The sequence below is a fragment of the Salmo salar genome, chromosome ssa07 (assembly GCF_905237065.1).
Source record: "Salmo salar chromosome ssa07, Ssal_v3.1, whole genome shotgun sequence".
NCBI classification, from domain to species: Eukaryota; Metazoa; Chordata; class Actinopteri; order Salmoniformes; family Salmonidae; genus Salmo; species Salmo salar.
Window position 1 is genome coordinate 65,596,200 of NC_059448.1, and position 18,669 is coordinate 65,614,868.

The 18,669-nt window shown below is 45.3% G+C and overlaps 1 protein-coding gene across 1 annotated transcript in view; it reads left to right on the plus strand.

Moving 5' to 3' along the window:
• LOC106591178 (serine/threonine-protein kinase WNK1) overlaps positions 1-18,669 on the plus strand; it is a 161,058-nt gene that overhangs the window by 64,195 nt on the left and 78,194 nt on the right. Inside the window, exon 2 of the mRNA XM_045722536.1 lies at positions 14,913-15,091. Within this exon, the coding sequence (XP_045578492.1) occupies positions 14,913-15,091 (179 nt within the window). The remainder of the gene's footprint in view (positions 1-14,912; positions 15,092-18,669) is intronic.

The following is an 18,669-nucleotide window of genomic DNA, read 5'->3' on the forward strand; positions in this document are numbered from 1 at the left end:
TCGGGCTGTGGCGGTCTGGTCTACCCAGGAGGAGGAGGGAGGGAGGATAAGTCCCAAATGGCACCCTATTCCCTATATTGGGAACTACTTTGTCTAGAACCTTCTGGTTCCCTGGTCAGATGTAGTGCACTATAAAGGGTTTAGAACACCTCCCAGAGACATCCCAGGTCTAACAGTAGTGTGTGTGTGTGTGTGTGTGTGTGTGTGTGTGTGTGTGTGTGTGTGTGTGTGTGTGTGTGTGTGTGGTGTGTGCAGTCTGTCAGAAAAATGGCAAGTCAGTCGTGACTCCTCTGTTATGGAGGCTCTGAATAAATTCATCACATTTTCTCTCTGATTTAGCAGCTGCAAGCTTACTCAATATTTGTATTATTTTATTTTGTATGGATTTGTATTCTGCTGTTGCTACTCAGGCTGTTGCTAGACCCTAATTAACTGATTTAAAGCTGGGACGATACACAGAAAATGATCAACACTGACCACTTATCACAGGCGTTTTGCTGATGGTGTTCATTACGATAAGTAGCCTATACTAGAGGAATGTGTAGTTCGAAGTGAAATACGTTTGCTAATATGGGTGATTGTTGTTAATCAAACTAATAGTTTAAAGGCTAATGAAAAACAACTGTGGTGCAAATTAGCGTTTTTGCATCAATTCAGGCAATTTATCCCGGTATGGATTTTTGTCCATATCGCCCAGCTCTACCCTGAACCCATCTCTCCAATCAGCACTGAGTGACTTGAGACGGGGATATGTCAGGGCCAGAGCAGCTGCACAGTGAGCCACTCTGTTCCCTGACATCCCCCTTCATCAATCACAGCTTATTTTATTTAACCCATATTTAACTAGGCAAGTCAGTTAAGAACAAATTCTTATTTACAATGACGGCCTACCCCGGCCAAACCCGGACGACACTGGGCCAATTGTGCACCGCCCAATGGGACTCCCAATCAGGGCTGGTTGTGATACAGCTTGGAATCAAACCATGGTCTGTAGTGACTCCTCTAGCACTGAGATGCAGTGTCTTAGACCGCTGTGCCACTCGGGAGTTGCCTCTAATCCCAGCCAGCTTCTCTGAAAAGGCTTTAAAAACAACACCAAGGTGGAGATGATCCGTCCTACTCCTGAAATACATGGGCTGTGTTCCACATGGTGCACTAATCCCTGCATAGTGCACAACCTTCCCCATGTGGTGCCGTTTAGGAAGTATACGTTACGTAACCGGTTGGTAGGCAAGAGGCACCACATTGGGCACCCCCCTAGGGGCAGGATGACTGAATTGCAACCACATGTAGTTTGGGGTTTGGGACCCACATGACCTTAGTTACGGCAATCTGTGAAGTGCTGATTGACGGGAAACCAAAAACCTTGAGCCCCTGCAGAAAGAAAAGGAAAAAGACGAGACCCCAAGTTTCCTTCCCTAATTGGAAGCCACTGTTGAAGTGTCTGTTTATAGAGTTATAAGAATCCCTTTTTGAAAGTTACAGTCGGTTCTATGTCCGCTTTGCGTTTACTAGCTCTTCTAAAGTGACTCTTATTCAAAGCAGATGTCCTGCTGCTGCTGCTGCTTGTTCTGCTTGCAAATTCTCCTTCTTTCATTTCCTCTGTTTTCTCTTCTCGTTTCAAACCCTCTCGAGATCCTCAACCGTGACTGGCTGATCTGAGAGGTTGGAGGTTTGTGAGCTCTGCAGGAGAGCACCAACCAGAGAGATCCAGATCTGAAGACAGCACTATACACACAAACTGTGTGTTCCAAATTGCACCCTATTCCCTACGTAGTGCACTACTTTGGACCTGGGCCCATATTTAACCTTTTATTTTAACAAGGAGTCCCATTTTGAGACCAAGTTATTTTGCAAGGGAGCCCTGCATAGGGCTAGAGTCAATAAATAGTAGTGCACTATATAGGGAGCCATTTGGGACATATCCCTACACAGTGGACCTTTTCACTTGGCTTGTAACTGTAGACCGCTGGGCACCAACTTTCACTGACCCAATGTCACAACTTTTTAGGACTTAAGTCCACATTAACTGACAAAAAGACTGAAGGGGAAGTAGGCTAACTCGTATGACTTGGCAGTTGACCAAGTTTGAACTGACTAAGATAGTTTTGTCATAGTCGGTCATTTGAAAAGGTCGTCAGCCCTCCTTTGGTAAGTAACAAACTAGGTCTATAAGGAGTTATTTGAGCCAATGATCTGAACTTTAGGCCACTTGGAACACAGCCCTGCTGTTTCCATCATTGTTGCCTAGTTCCAGAAATAGCCGAGACAGACATAGAACTGTCACTGCTGCTAGAACGGATTTTAGTCTATTTGAACTGCCCTGAAAACGGAACAGAGGAAAAAATTTTTTTTTTTTTTTAAGTTGACGAGTCTCTTATGATGTCTGCAGCAGATGCAATGGAGAGGGAGTCTAGCCTCATAACCCAACCAGTCACGAAAACCAGCGTTGTCTCAATCTCCCCATTTCATGTCTCCACACTCAAACAAACACGCGAGAGCCTACAAATGCAATATCTTTCTACCCAGAGGGAGGGTGAAGGGTTAATACTTGTTTTGATGGTACAGGGGAATTGGTCGGGGGCGCGGGGCGGCATTGCATTACTACAGTAAGTGCTGCTGGGAAATAGAGTGGTGGCTTTCAGTCAGCTAGTCACATGACCAACCCTGAGCCTGTCTTCCTGTCCATCAGGGGGAAAACACAACACACACACACATTTATTCATCATCATCAGTGGAGCCAGATAAGCTGATAAACCAGCCTGCCTCTCCTCAGTACAGTTAATGTGGGCTGAGTGATATAACCATCAACAGTCCTGGTAGTACAGGTTCCCAGGCAACTTTCAGGATGTCGGAATGGCACCGTGTTCCTATATCGTGCACTGCTTTTGACTCGACTAGTGCTGAGTGATTAACCAAAATCTAGTTTTTAAACAACTCATTTACCACCAGTTCAATTATTTGAATTCCATTTGGGGTTTTTTTCTTCTGTGAGCTCAATGCACACATTGCGCTGCAGTTTGTGTAGAGATTTTTTTTTTTTTTTGTCATTTTAGTCATTTAGCAGACGCTCTTATCCAGAGAGATAAATGATCAAGGACCAACATGTTCATTTCCCAACCTGCGTAGGGAGTTGTAGTTTCCAACAGGCTAATATTCTACATAGTTTAGCGCAGAAAATGGGATAATTAACTATCATGACCATAATTAATTGCATGGCTACTTTTCTGGTTTCTTTTACGCCTGCTATGTAAGAGACAGAAGAATGAGCGATCAGGAGAGGATCCATAGAGGGCAGTTTCTTTGAGGTATTGGTATTTGGTTTTTTTTGCCCTCGCTGAGTCAAATAATCAACTAATCATCCAGCTGTGTAGTGTGAGGGCAAATAACAAAACGTGCACCTCTTGGGTCCCCAGGAAACCCTGCTTTATTTACATTGAACTACTAATAGTGATTTAGTTAGACAGCGGCTCTATAGAGATGGTTTAGTTAGACTGGAGCTCTATAGAGGTGGTTTAGTCAGACTGGAGCTCTATAGAGATGGTTTAGTTAGACTGGAACTCTATAGAGATGGTTTAGTTAGACTGGAGCTCTATAGAGGTGGTTTAGTCAGACTGGAGCTCTATAGAGATGGTTTAGTCAGACTGGAGCTCTATAGAGATGGTTTAGTCAGACTGGAGCTCTATAGAGATGGTTTAGTCAGACTGGAGCTCTATAGAGATGGTTTAGTTAGACTGGAACTCTATAGAGATGGTTTAGTTAGACTGGAGCTCTATAGAGATGGTTTAGTTAGACTGGAGCTCTGTAAAGGTGGTTTAGTTAGACTGGAGCTCTATAGAGATGGTTTAGTTAGACTGGAGCTCTATAGAGGTGGTTTAGTCAGACTGGAGCTCTATAGAGATGGTTTAGTTAGACTGGAGCTCTATAGAGATGGTTTAGTTAGACTGGAGCTCTGTAGAGATGGTTTAGTTAGACTGGAGCTCTGTAGAGGTGGTTTAGTCAGACTGGAGCTCTGTAGAGGTGGTTTAGTCAGACTGGAGCTCTGTAGAGGTGGTTTAGTTAGACTGGAGCTCTATAGAGTTGGTTTAGTTAGACTGGAGCTCTGTAGAGGTGGTTTAGTCAGACTGGAGCTCTGTAGAGGTGGTTTAGTCAGACTGGAGCTCTGTAGAGGTGGTGACTTGGAATTAAATAATAGTCATCAAATAAAACGTATTTAATTAAATCCAATTTTATTTAGCAGATGTTCTTGCAGGTGTTGAAATGCTTGTGCTTCTAGTTCTGACAGTGCAGTAATATCTAACAAGTAATCTAACAATTCCACAACAACTACGTAATACACACAAATCTAAGTAAAGGAATGGAATTAGGAATATATAAATATATGGATGAGCAATGTCAGAGTGGCGCAGACTGAGCTACAGTAGATAGTTTAGAGAACAGTAAATACATATGAGATGAGTAATGCAAGATATATGTATTCAACCCACATAATGCATAGTGCATTTAATGTTAACAAAAAAATATCGAAACCAAAAATCTTGATTATTTTTAAACAAACTTATTTTTTAACCAAGCCAAGTAGTGCACTATATAGGGAAAAGTGCTCTGGTCTAAAGTAGTGCACTAAATAGGGAATAGGGCCCTGGTCTAAAGTAGTGCACTATATAGAGCTCTGGTCTAAAGTAGGGAATAGGTTGCAATTTGGAACATGACTTTCTGTCATTGCCTGCTTCCTCTGAGGATTGCTTAATTTGTCTGCAGTATTCTCCACTCCACTCTTCGAGGCATGGCTGTTTCCATTGAGGCCCCATTTCATGTGTGTGTGTGTGTGTGTGAGACTAATAAAACTCAAAACTTCCAAACATGGTTGTTTCTTCACACTCTAGGCTAAATCAAGTAGTCAAGGCAACCATGAGTGACATTCATATTTAACAGTGGTGAGGGGTTTTGACAGACAGGTAGTTGTCAGCTAGAGACAGTAATACAGGTTCAGTTCCTCTTGTTTTGGTTCAACAGGAACAGAGAGTGGAAAAGGAAACACTCTGTCCACAAACTGTGGGAGATTTTATGTAGTGATTCACGTGTGTGTGTGTTGCACTTTTTGCGAGTTTCTCTGTGTATTTTTAGAAACAACCCTATGTATCAGACTTAGACTTGTGTCCCTTTTTGCATTTTTGTGAAATATGAATCTTAGTTGGGCCACTGGTGTGAATGGTATTCCTAGTGGGCTCTCTGTCTCTCAACACACACACACTATTCAAATGCCTGCACCCTCTGCTGTGCCGGCGGGATAAACCCTTCCCTGTGATGAAGATATGGGCTCATTGACAGGATTTTACCTTTTCAAAATGTGTGAACGTTTGTAGAGAATGCATTGTCACACACACTGGATGGATAGTCTGTTCCTGGAAACCCATGGCCTCCTGCCAGCTCTAGGCCTGGGGTTTTACCCTGCAGCTTTAGCTGGCTGTGTGTGTGTGTCCGCACAGCCCTGCACAGATGTGAAGGCATTACCACAGAGGCCTAGCAGGCAGAAACTAACTCTCTCTGTACTGTGGCTGTGCTCTTCACAAGGCCCTCTCTATATAGGCCTACTGCTAAATGGATACAGTCAGTTCTGCATTTGCTGCTGTATTAGTTCCAGCTGGGCCTCTGTAAGTAGCGTCGACTGTTTGGGGAAGTTCCCCTGTGTAGAGGCAGCCAGACACACACACTAACCTCCTCTCCTGCTGCGCTCCCCTCTCATACACTATGTCTCTAGAGATCATTTGCCCTATATGGGGAGTTTGGTTTCCTTCAGACGTTGACGAGTGGGATGTTAGCTTGACGGACTGTCGACGTTGACGAGTGGGATGTTAGCTTGACGGACTGTGTCGACGTTGACGAGTGGGATGTTAGCTTGACGGACTGTCGACGTTGACGAGAGGGATGTTAGCTTGACGGACTGTCGACGTTGACGAGTGGGAGGTTCGCTTGACGGACTGTGTCGACGTTGACGAGTGGGATGTTAGCTTGACGGACTGTCGACTTTGACGAGTGGGATGTTAGCTTGACGGACTGTGTCGACGTTGACGAGTGGGATGTTAGCTTGACGGACTGTGTCGACGTTGACGAGTGGGATGTTAGCTTGACGGACTGTGTCGGCGTTGACGAGTGGGATGTTAGCTTGACGGACTGTGTCGACGTTGACGAGTGGGATGTTAGCTTGACGGACTGTGTCGACGTTGACGAGTGGGATGTTAGCTTGACGGACTGTGTCGACGTTGACGAGTGGGATGTTAGCTTGACGGACTGTGTCGACGTTGACGAGTGGGATGTTAGCTTGACGGACTGTGTCGACGTTGACGAGTGGGATGTTAGCTTGACGGACTGTCCATATATTGTGGCTCTCATCTTGGGGGGTTCATCTTGGCTCATTTTAAACTGAAAGCAGAAGTACAGAGATGGTTGGTTCGACCTCTTCTCAGAAATAGAAGTAGGTGAAATGTTGTATTCTCTAGTATTTTGGGCTACTTCTCCAAGGCACAGTCTGTCAGTCCTTTAAGCCAGCCAGGCTTCCTTTATCTCTTAATGATAGCCGTCTGTCTGTCTGGCAGCTCTGGGCTGTGTGTGTGTGGATATACACACAGCCTGTTACTGTCTGTAGTACTACAGTAGAGAGAGATACACACAGCCTGTTACTGTCTGTAGTACTACAGTAGAGAGATATACACACACACACAACCAGCCAGCCAGTTCCCACATCCCTACCTATCTGTTAGTGTGCTGGGAGAAACTCCATTGGATTAGAGTGAGGTCTGTTCTAATCCGTGAGAACTCTCCTCCTCACACCCTGGATAGTAGGCTCTCCCACACTGAGGCCCAAATGGCACCCTATTCCCTACATAGTGTAGTGTGCTTATTTTGATCAGGGCCCTACGGGCTCACTATGTAGGTAATAGGGTGCCATTTGGGACTCAGACTGAGACCAGACTGCATTGCACTGCCAGTCCAGAGTAATCGCTCTTAACTTAACCCACCCTTCGGCATGTCTCGGAACGGTACGAATCTTCCCCTGGCAAAGATACAACTCAGTTGATTCAGTCCACATAAATCAGCCCACTCACAACAGTCCTATTCTCTTTCTAGTGCATTATCTTTATGTCCTATTTAGGGTTGCACATTTTGGGGAATATTCAGAGGTGGGAACTTTCCGTGGGAATATATGGGAATTAACAGGGAATATATGCAAATTATTATTAATACCATTTAAATGTAGATGTTTTTTGTATTGGATATATTTACCATATCATATGGAGACAGAAACATAAACCTTTTACCTTATCATAAGTAGACATAATTCAAATGATTAAATCCTTCCAATAGAAATAAAAAAAAACGATTTAGTTATGAATTGAACTTTAATTAAATGAGTTGACTCTTCACATGGGATGATTTCACTGAACAACAAAAGAAAGGGAATATTGAATGATCCCCAATGATTCATCGCATCTCCCAAAAACGTTTTCAACATACATCTGTAAAATGACAGTCTAGAAACTAAAGCTTTGGTTGTCTTCCTCTCAGGCTTCCATGTCTTCTCCCTGGACCTCCTCAATGTCCACCTCTTGAACATCAGACTCTGAGGCCTCATCTTCACTGTCACTTTCCAACCTTGTTGAGGATGGCTCGTTGTCAGGCTCAAAAGCCTCAAATTTGCCCGGATGGCCACCAATTTTTCAACCCTTGTATTGGTCAGCCTGTTGCGTGCTTTGGTGTGTGTGTTCCCAAACAAGGACCAGTTGCGCTCTGAGGAGGCTGATGTTGGTGGGATTTGGAGGATGATGGAGGCAACAGGGGAAAGAGCCTGAGATCCACAAAGTCCTTTCCATCAGGTGGCTGATGAGATGTTGGCACAACTGCCATATTGCATCTCCATCCAAAGCCCTTGCTTGGAAGTGTACTCCGCCAGACTGCCAAGAAACTAACTAGCAGAAATTGTTAAGTTAGAAATGATTTAAACACACTTTGCTGTAGGCTACTATTTACTAGTTAACAAAAAAATTATGTATGTCATATAAAATATATTCACCCCACCCAGTATTGTAGTCAAAACTTACCAGAAAGAATGTAGTCCTTGGCTCAGACACTGTAGTAGTGTGGGCTCAATAGCATCTCATTAGTGTCTTGAGAATCAGCTGTACATGTGATGGAAGAATGCACTGTGGTTCCATTGAATTGGGGATAGTTTAACCAAAATATGCCACAAGACCTAGAATTGCCTTATGTGTATCCCACAAAAAAGGTTCACTGTTATAAGCTACATTTTTTTGATACGTTTAAGCAAAATTCCCTAACTTCCCAGGCTTAATTTCCCATGGAAAATTTCGCGAAAAATTCTGGAAATTTACCAGAACGTTTTCGACCCTTTGCAACCCTAGTCATATTCCCTTTCTAGTGCACTTCTAGTGCATGTTTAGTCAGAGCCTCTGAGACTTATCTGAAGCAGAATAGTATTGGGTCATCTCACAGTGATCTGGGTGGCCCTAGGTCGATGTCCACCAGGACTGGGTCATCTCACAGTGATCTGGGTGGCTCCAGGTTTATGTACACCAGGAGTGGGTCATCTCACAGTGGTCTGGGTGGCTCCAGGTTTATGTACACCAGGACTGGGTCATCTCACAGTGGTCTGGGTGGCTCCAGGTTTATGTACACCAGGACTGGGTCATCTCACAGTGATCTGGGTGGCTCCAGGTTTATGTCCACCAGGACTGGGTCAGCTCACAGTGATCTGGGTGGCTCCAGGTTTATGTACACCAGGAGTGGGTCATCTCACAGTGGTCTGGGTGGCTCCAGGTTTATGTCCACCAGGACTGGGTCATCTCACAGTGGTCTGGGTGGCTCCAGGTTTATGTACACCAGCACTCGGTCATCTTTAGGGTCCAAGTGGTGCTCAGGTATGGGTGTTACAGATCGTGTACTGTACGCTGAGTAGCTGCCTGTAGCCTAAGCTAGCTAGCCACCTTCCTTAGGTGTTGTGCTATTGTTAGAGAATGGGGATGAGTGCTAGTGCTCTTTCAGATACTGGTTCAAAAGACACGCACACACGCACATGCTCCGTGAGCCTGATATGGTCTCCTTATCAGTGTGTCTTTGATCTTTCCAGTGGCGTTGGAAACCTGCTGCCAGAATACTAAGTCACTCACTGCAGCTCTGCTTTCATTTGACTGTTACATATCTTTGTGTTCATAACTACAAGTCACCAAGGGATTTGTCATCCGAGTGACTCGTATAACAGTGACTGCTTTGCTCTTGTCTATTCTACTATTGTCCCGTATTGTTTCGTTTGATAAGACTCTATGTGACCGGTCTGGTGGGTGAGCTTTGATGGCCTCACCCGTCCTGTTTTCGCCTCAATCTGTCATCTCACTGTCAGTCATATAATGGATATAGTGCTCTGAATTGATTGAACAATGTTTCTTGGTTGAACCCATTAACCCATTGCCTTCTGAGAGTGCTTTCTCCCTATGCGGCCACCATAACCTTGACTGGGAGTGGGCGTACTGTACATAGCCATAGAAATGGACTTAGTACAACAGACATTCCTATTCCAGTCAAATATCTGTGGTCTGGAGAGGCTCTGACCATTCTACTAATTCTATTTCTAGGCGTTGACCATTCTACTAATTCTATTTCTAGGCGTTGACCATTCAACTAATTATATTTCTAGGCTTTGACCATTCTACTAATTATATTTCTAGGCTTTGACCATTCTACTAATTATATTTATATGGTCCATACAGCACCACGCACTGCCTGCCCTGCCAGTAATTCTGACCACCACAAATCCTTGGAAATGGTGACTAGGCACTCTGATCCCAGCCTTCCAGCCATTTCCCCATCTGTATTAATATTTGATATGTGGAAATGGAAAAGGAATTTATCAATGCCCAGCTCTGGCTCTAGCCAGTAATACCACACACCCCTCTGTTCTCATATCCTGGCACACACACGAGCATGCACATTCCACACACACACGAGCATGCACATTCCACACACACACACACACACACACACACACACACACACACACACACACACACACTAACTGAAAACAACTGGGCCCAGATTACTGCACTGATGCTTGGCTTGGTGACATCCCTAAGGACTGATGCTTGGCTTGGTGACATCCCTAAGGACTGATGATTGGCTTGGAGATGTCCCTAAGAACTGGGAATAACATTGGATCATTTTCCACAGAGAAAGGAGAGAGAGAAAGGAGAGAGAGAAATACAAAGCATTTTGGATTTGGCTGATCCGCCTCTCCATACACACACACATACGTACACACTGGAGGGCTTGTTTTCATTGGAGGTTGATTCAGTATGTACGAGGGGGTGAGTTTAGCTGTTAGTCTGAGCCAGTGGTGAGGCAGGGATCAGGTCCTCTGTTGTATCTGGCTCCCTCTGAGCTGGAGAGGGCATGTTTTCTGGATGGAGAGCCTGGCCAACTGCTTGTTTATCTCCATGCCCAGACCAGGAGGAGGGAGTAGGAGGATAGCCAGGGGTTTGGAACACAAACGTTCTATGTGGAGGAGGAGGAAGGAAAGAGGAGGAGGACAAAGTACAGATAGCAAGACGTGAGGATGAGTGGGAGGAGAGCCAGGGTTTTTGCGATTGCAACACAAACTTTGAATGTGGAAAATGAACCGGGTCCAGGGGATAAGCGTCTGATTGTTTGACTGAGAGAGCATCTGGCTGAGTGCAGGGTCAGGGGTGATGTGGAGGGCAGCTGAAGGTGTAACAGTCCAGCTGAAGCCTGACCTGCCTGGCTGTTGGTGTGTATTACACAGATGAAAGAGCTTCCACGCTGAGCTCCACGTGCCACAGAGAACCACAGGATTTATCCTGCTCCAGATCTGTTTGGACTGCAGGGCCTATAGCCATTAGCCAATGACCACATGAGTTGGCAAGACAGCACAAAACAGTTCTGGGACCAGGCAAGTAGGATTTATCTTGGAATCATGTAGAGCACCACCGTTTGGCTCCATGTTTCCTTTCCTTGTTGAAGGAAGGAACCTGTCTGACTTGCTGCTCTGTGTGCTGTGGTCTTATGTTGTTCAACTTAGCCCTTGTGGTCACTGGTCAAACCTGAAGTAGTACACCTTGTGACTTGGCGAGCAGGGAAGAACTGGTTTGCTACCACTAAGTCTCTCTCTCTCTCGTTGAATTTAACACGGGAGAGGCCAGTGACCCGGCCGATGACGCACTCCTATAGCTAACCATTCTGCATGTGTTAGTGATGTCATTAAAGAGTTAATGCATTCTGAGCTATTTTGCCCATGCGCTTAATCTAGTCCACATTCAGGTCACATGTCGTGGTTTGCAACGCACAAACAAACACCTGTGTTGTATTCTAAGCAGCAGTGCACTAAATGTGTCTTTTGTGGTTAGCCACCGTGGTGGAAGAAGACGAGGCATACAGTACAGAGGTGGCAGAGACGAACATGACAAGCCTGGATGGTACATTTCTTGCTGGTTTTTGTAATGTTTTTGTTCCATGTTTTATTTGGAATTCAGCAATAATGGCACAGAAGCCAGCACCACCCCATGTCCATCTCCAGCACCACCCCAACATCAACATATGTGAAAATGAGTGATGCACCGATATGACATTTTCGGCCGATACCGATTTCCAAAAATGTCTTGCTAGGGAAAAAAACGATAATGATAACCGATATTTACAATTTTAGAGCCTTTTAGGCATTCTACTACAGTTAAATAGTTAACACACACACATGGACACAACGGTCTAAGGCACTGCATCTCAGTGCAAGAGGCGTCACTACAGTCCCTGGTTCGAATCCAGGCTGTATCACATCCTTATTTTGAAGGAAAACCGCAGATTCCACTCTTGTGCCTAATCCTTATTGTGGCTAGCTTCACAACACAACCCGGTCAGGTCGAGCCTCACTAGCCAGATGAAGCTAGCTGGCTGCTTATAACGTTAGCTTTGGGCAATAGGGTTAAGTAGCTGGCTCGCTATTTATTTTCATGAACTGAAGTTCAATTTCAATAGGTGAACAACAACAAGTGGCAACTTAGCTAATACTTAAAGGATTCCTAAATCATTGCTAAGAATAATGAAAATGACTGCAGTTTCTTTTGGTCATTGTTTTCAGGCTGGTTGTATTGGTGCTAGCTAGGTACCAAGCTAAAGCTAGCTACCCCAGAAGTTGCGGTCAAACAAATTATGCTTTATTACCAACGCGGTATTGTAAACACATCGTTCGTGGCCGGTGTTTGCTTGTTTGCAGACTTTCTTGTCCAGCTTTGACAGTGCTACTGTATCGTTCTTGTCCAGCTTTGACCCAAACGTTGTTCCATAGTATGTCGTGAAGCTAATAGCAGTGACGCCTTTACTGTGTAACTCCTGTAGGGCAACGTCTGAAATTGGCACACTTGGTAGTGTGTACCGGTGCTCCACCAGTCGGCGAAAGCCAACATCACCCACAACAGAGAACGGTTGATTGTCAAGGGCAATGAATTCCTTTATCTTGGCTTTAATGTATTTTGCCTTTGAGATGTCTCACTGAAATTGTCTTACTCTTTCAAATGACTGCTGGACTTGTTGACTGCTCCCCACAGCAGACAGTGGGCTAGGTTAGGAATGCTGTGTTTCACGTGTAGCGCAACATTTTACGTGGCGTCATTACGTCATGTACATACATTATATAGGTATGCACGTCAGCTTTACATCAGTTTTGCACATCGCTGTTAAACTAGACATCGGCCGATACCGATATGTTCACCGATATATCGTGCATCCCTAGTGAAAATTTTGTGTTTCTATGTTTTGTAGTTAAACAGACAGGGGAAGATAAGTGTTTCTAATTACATCATCGTGTGATTTTCTTTTTTTTACCAATTATGAGGCATTTGCATCTTCCATCTTTTTTACTACAAAACAAAGAAACGTGCCATTTTCAGATTGATGTTGGGGTGGTGCTGGAGATGATGAATATGAAGCTGATCAGTTTTGAAATGTCCCTTTAACAATATGGATAGTATGCAGGTGGAAAATATATTTCCAACTCCATCTTTCCGAAGTTAATGTGCATATGGCCCTGGGACCCCTGATCCTCGTTAGCTGCTGCTTAATGTCTAATGGCCTCATCCTGGCTGAGTGTGTTCTCAGACCCACCTTCCCTGCTGTGTTTCCATACACAGAACCTGATAATGGCTTGGCTTAATGACTTGCATCTGTGCTTTGGTGACATCGAGGGTCCTCCTGCTGGTGTTAGATGGATTTATGTGGCTGGAACTGACGTGGGCTTTATGGCTACACAGGTGAAAGACGCACACAGACAGATACTGACACAGATACACTTAGTTTCTTCTTCTGTAGAGGTGACTGTGATGCTGACAGATTCTCTAGAGACCCAGGCTAGTAATGCCTGCCTCTGCCAGCTAAAAGGACAAAATCACTGCTAATGCCAAAACTAAAATCCCCGGAAATACAATTGCTTTAGTGCTTTCACCAGGCATTGTTCTAATCCATCCTCATGTAATGCCCCAGGTGCAGATTTCAGAGCAACCCCATCCTAACCCCCATCAGTGGATTAAAGCTATAATATCCTCAACGGAAGTAGACTTTTGGTTTTTCTGGGCTGGAAAATAAGGTCATAATGAAACAAATAAATGTCTCTGACCTTTTTGTGAAACTGAAGGCTGAACCCTGTCTGCTTTTGATATAATCCGTCTGACCAGGAAGGAATGAGGATGATTAATGACTAGGTTTGTGGACCGATAGGGCCTCCTCCCACCCTATATCTCTCTATCTCTCTCTCTGCCTGCCTGTGTATGTGGAAAAGAAAAGAGATGACGCAATGTTGTGCCAAGCCGATCTGGCCAGTGGGAGGTGACTGTGGGTGACTCACCTCTATAGGGCAGGGCCACACGGGGGGATTCTCCACTGGCCTTCTAACACCCATCCCCCTTCCCCCTCCACCTCCCTAACCTAACCTTTTTCTTTCTCCCCTCTGTCTTGCTTTTATGTGAATCCAGTCTGTGATTTAACACAAAGCTCATTTACAGACCATTTATAGGGAGACTTGTGGTTTTACTATGCAATGATGAACTCTGACCTTAAAAGGGATACTTTGGGGTGTCCCCCAGAGTCAGATGAACTCGTGGATACCATTTTTATGTGTCTGCGTGCGGTTTGAAGGAAATTGCTAACTAGCGTTAGCGCAATTGCTAACTCGCGGGCTAGCAGATACCCATAGACTTTGTCATTGTACTAACACTTGTTAGCATTGGCTCGCGAAACTACTAACTTCCTTCATACTGGACACAGACATAAAATGGTATCAACTAGTTCATCTGATTCTGGGGAAGTTGTTAAAGGGCCTCATTGCCGAAATCCCCAAGTATCCCTTTAACAGCACCAACCCTCTCAGCCACTAAAATATTTCTAAACCACAAACATGGAATCTCCATGAACCAAGTCAAACCCCTCAAACTCACCCTTTTTAAATGTACAACAATGTTTGTTAGTGTTTCCCTGACCGCAATGTCCGATGTATATATGGTTTATGGTGCAGGCCAGCACTGAACTGGTATTCCCATTAAGTTAGAGGGACCCAGGCTGTTAAAATAGGACAACTGAGAAGTATGTGGGTTCGCTAGCTAGTCTGTTTTTGTTTTCTCAGTTCTTCCTGTGTGCTTCATGGCTTGACTAGGCAGGGTTACTGTGAAACACTGTCTTTGTGACAACTGCTGATGTAAAAAGGACTTTATGAACACTTGATTGATTGAGCGATTGGTTTATTGATTGATTGGGTCCTGTCGTATACTTTAGGCTGGGTTATTGTAAAGCATTATGTGTCAAGACAACTGTAACTGGAATGTTTCTTCTGCTCTCTCCTACAGGATCGTAAGCTGTCTAAGACGGAGCGTCAGAGGTTCAAGGAGGAGGCTGAGATGTTGAAGGGTCTGCAGCACCATAACATTGTACGCTTCTACGACTCCTGGGAGTCTCCCTCCAAAGGAAAGAACTCCAAGTGCATCGTGCTGGTCACAGAGCTTATGACATCAGGCACCCTCAAAACGTGAGTAGTACTGACAAGCTCGTACGCTTTTATACACACACACACTAAACATTTTGGTGAACGTCTACCTCTCCAGTCGTCAACCTCTGCCGTCTCATCCTCCCTACTGTTGTTCTCTGCCACCAACGGAGATATGGAAATGTCAAAGGAAATGTCTTAGTGTTATTTGTCCTTCTACTAAACCTTTTCCTTGTTCCATAACCTTCATATTATGCGTAGGCACATCTGCTAGTCAAATAGGGCTTTCTGAGTGTTCCATAATAAGCACTTCACAGCTGTGTGTGAGCCCTGAGATCAGAGTGGTACCTCTTAACAGGATGCTGTTGTTGTCTCACCATGCCCAGGACGCATGTCCATCTCCCTACCTCCCTGCTGCTAGCTAGTCTACACTCACTCTGGCACACTAGAGACAGACACAGACACACATGACAAAACCCCTGACAATGTAGAGAGAACAGAAGCGGACAGGACAGGGGGGCAGCAGGCCAGTCAGGGTTGGGTCTGGCCCAGTGTTATTTGTGGTAACAATAACACCTGAATGTAGAGCAGACAGCTACAGTAGAAATGGGCAATGGACTGCGTGCCGCCCACCACCCCACCTTCCATGGGACTGATGCATTGTGGTAGAGCTGGGAGAGCTGCCCACCTGCCAGCTGCTTCTGCTGCAGATTCCTCACATTCTTGATAGAGAGGGGGAGGGAGACTGAGGTAGAGCGAGAGAGACAGACAGACAGACAGACAGACAGACAGACAGACAGACAGACAGACAAAGTGAGGGGGAGGGGGGGAGACTGAGGTAGAGTGAGAGAGACAGACAAAGTGAGGGGGAGGGGAGAGAGTGAGACAGACAGTAAAGATGGAGAGGGAGAGAGAACAAGAGAGAGCGACAGACAGGCATTCAAAGACAAAGAGAGGGTGTCAGTGTGGCTGCCTGTCCAATCTGCTGTGGTGTGGTACCTGTACTGACCATGTGGTGCTAGTCTGTCTGGGCCCACAACAGGACAGACAGTGCAGCTCAGGACTCTGGACCAGACCAGCAGCTCCCTCCTGTGGAAGAGTCAGTGTGCTGTGTCCCAAACTACTGTACCTTCACTACGGGGACGGTAACACTGTCACGGCCTAGATTATCCACTTCCTGTAACACCGTCACGGCCTAGATTATCCACTTCCTGTAACACTGTCACGGCCTAGATTATCCACTTCCTGTAACACTGTCACGGCCTAGATTATCCACTTCCTGTAACACTGTCACGGCCTAGATTATCCACTTCCTGTAACACCGTCACGGCCTAGATTATCCACTTCCTGTAACACTGTCACGGCCTAGATTATCCACTTCCTGTAACACTGTCACGGCCTAGATTATCCACTTCCTGTAACACTGTCACGGCCTAGATTATCCACTTCCTGTAACACTGTCACGGCCTAGATTATCCACTTCCTGTAACACTGTCACGGCCTAGATTATCAACTTCCTGTAACACTGTCACAGCCTAGATTATCCACTTCCTGTAACACTGTCACGGCCTAGATTATCCACTTCCTGTAACACCGTCACGGCCTAGATTATCCACTTCCTGTAACACTGTCACGGCCTAGATTATCCACTTCCTGTAACACCGTCACGGCCTAGATTATCCACTTCCTGTAACACTGTCACGGCCTAGATTATCCACTTACTGTAACACCGTCACGGCCTAGATTATCCACTTCCTGTAACACTGTCACGGCCTAGATTATCCACTTCCTGTAACACTGTCACGGCCTAGATTATCCACTTCCTGTAACACTGTCACGGCCTAGATTATCCACTTCCTGTAACACTCATGGCCTACATTATCCACTGCTTGTAATATTGTCATGGCCTAGATTATCCACTTCCTGTAAGACTGTCTCTGTTATGGAAGTAAGACTTGTATATGGGTATGAATTAAATGTGTGGAAAAACAGAAACAATCTTTAAAGCTGATGGAAGAAAAAGATGAACTGATGGAAGGAAAAGTCCCATGTGAGGATTGTGTGGATGTTCGTCTCCATGTGGTACAGTATATTGCCCCAGGACTTGGTTTCGTTGGCAGCATCTTTAATACAGCCCTCTCTCCTAGCAGCCGTACAGGCCTGGGCCAAGACCAGGGAGACACAAACAACTAAGTCCCCTGTCTGGGCCTGCCTGGCTGTTAGTCACACTACTGTACCAGGAGCTGTGCCATACTCTCAGGAGGACCAGTGCCAGAGAGCCTGGCACATGGCTGGGTAGGGTGGCAGGCTGGTTGATCTGGTGCCAGCCTGGTCTGGTGGTCTGGTCCACGTGGTTATCATCAACACCCACACAGCCATGGGGGGTTCAACATGGGAGCCTGAGCCCAGTGCCGAAAGACAAGACACCGAGGTCAGGCACTGTAACACTCAGGGTACTGATCCAGATACACACATGTAGTCTAAACACTGGTGCACTTATACACACCAGGGATTTGTCTGCCATTTAAATCCTTGGGCGGGCCGCCTAAGTGTTTGTTCGGACCTGCTAAGTCCAAACAGGGTTTTTAGAAATACATTTCTGGATGGACGTTTTCAGTGTAAAATTAAACAACTAAAACCAGATATAGTATAAAGTATGTGGAAAATATTATGTATGTTATATTATGTATGTGTTATATGTATGTTATATTATGTATGTGTTATTTAGATAGATATTTATATATATATATATATATATATATCTATATCTCAGCAACAACAAAAAACGCAAATTTTTCAATACCCTGTCTTTCAAAGATAATTTGTAAAAATCCAAATAACTTCACAGCTCTTCATTGTAAAGGGTTTAAACACTGTTTCCCATGCTTGTTCAATGAACCATAAACAATTAATGAACATGCACCTGTGGAACGGTCGCTAAGACACTAACAGCTTACAGACGGTAGGCAATTAAGGTCACAGTTATTAAAACTTAGGACACTAAAGAGGCCTTTCTACTGACTCTGGGAAAAACACCAAAAGAAAGATGCCCAGGGTCCCTGCTCATGTGTGTGAACATGCCTTAGGCATGCTGCAAGGAGGCATGAAGACTGCAGATGTGGCCAGGGCAATAAATTGCAATGTCCGTACTGTCAGATGCCTAAGACAGCGCTACAGGGAGACAGGACGGACAGCTAATCGTCCTCACAGTGGCAGACCACGTGTAACAACACCTGCACAGGATCGGTACATCCGAACATCACAGCTGCGGGACAGGTACAGGATGGCAACAACAACTGCCTGAGTTACACCGGGAACGCACAATCCCTCCATCAGTGCTCAGACTGTCCTCAATAGGCTGAGAGAGGCTGGATTGAGGGCTTGTAGGCCTGTTGTAAGGCAGGTCCTCACCAGGCATCAACGGGCACAAACCCACCTTCGCTGGACCAGAGAGGACTGGTAAAAAGTGCTCTTCACTGATGAGTCGCAGTTTTGTCTCACCAGGGGTGATAGTCGGATTGGAGTTTATCGTCGAAAGAATGAGCGTTACACCGAGGCCTGTACTCTGGAGCGGGATCGATTTGGAGGTGGAGGGTCCGTCATGGTCTGGGGCGGTGTGT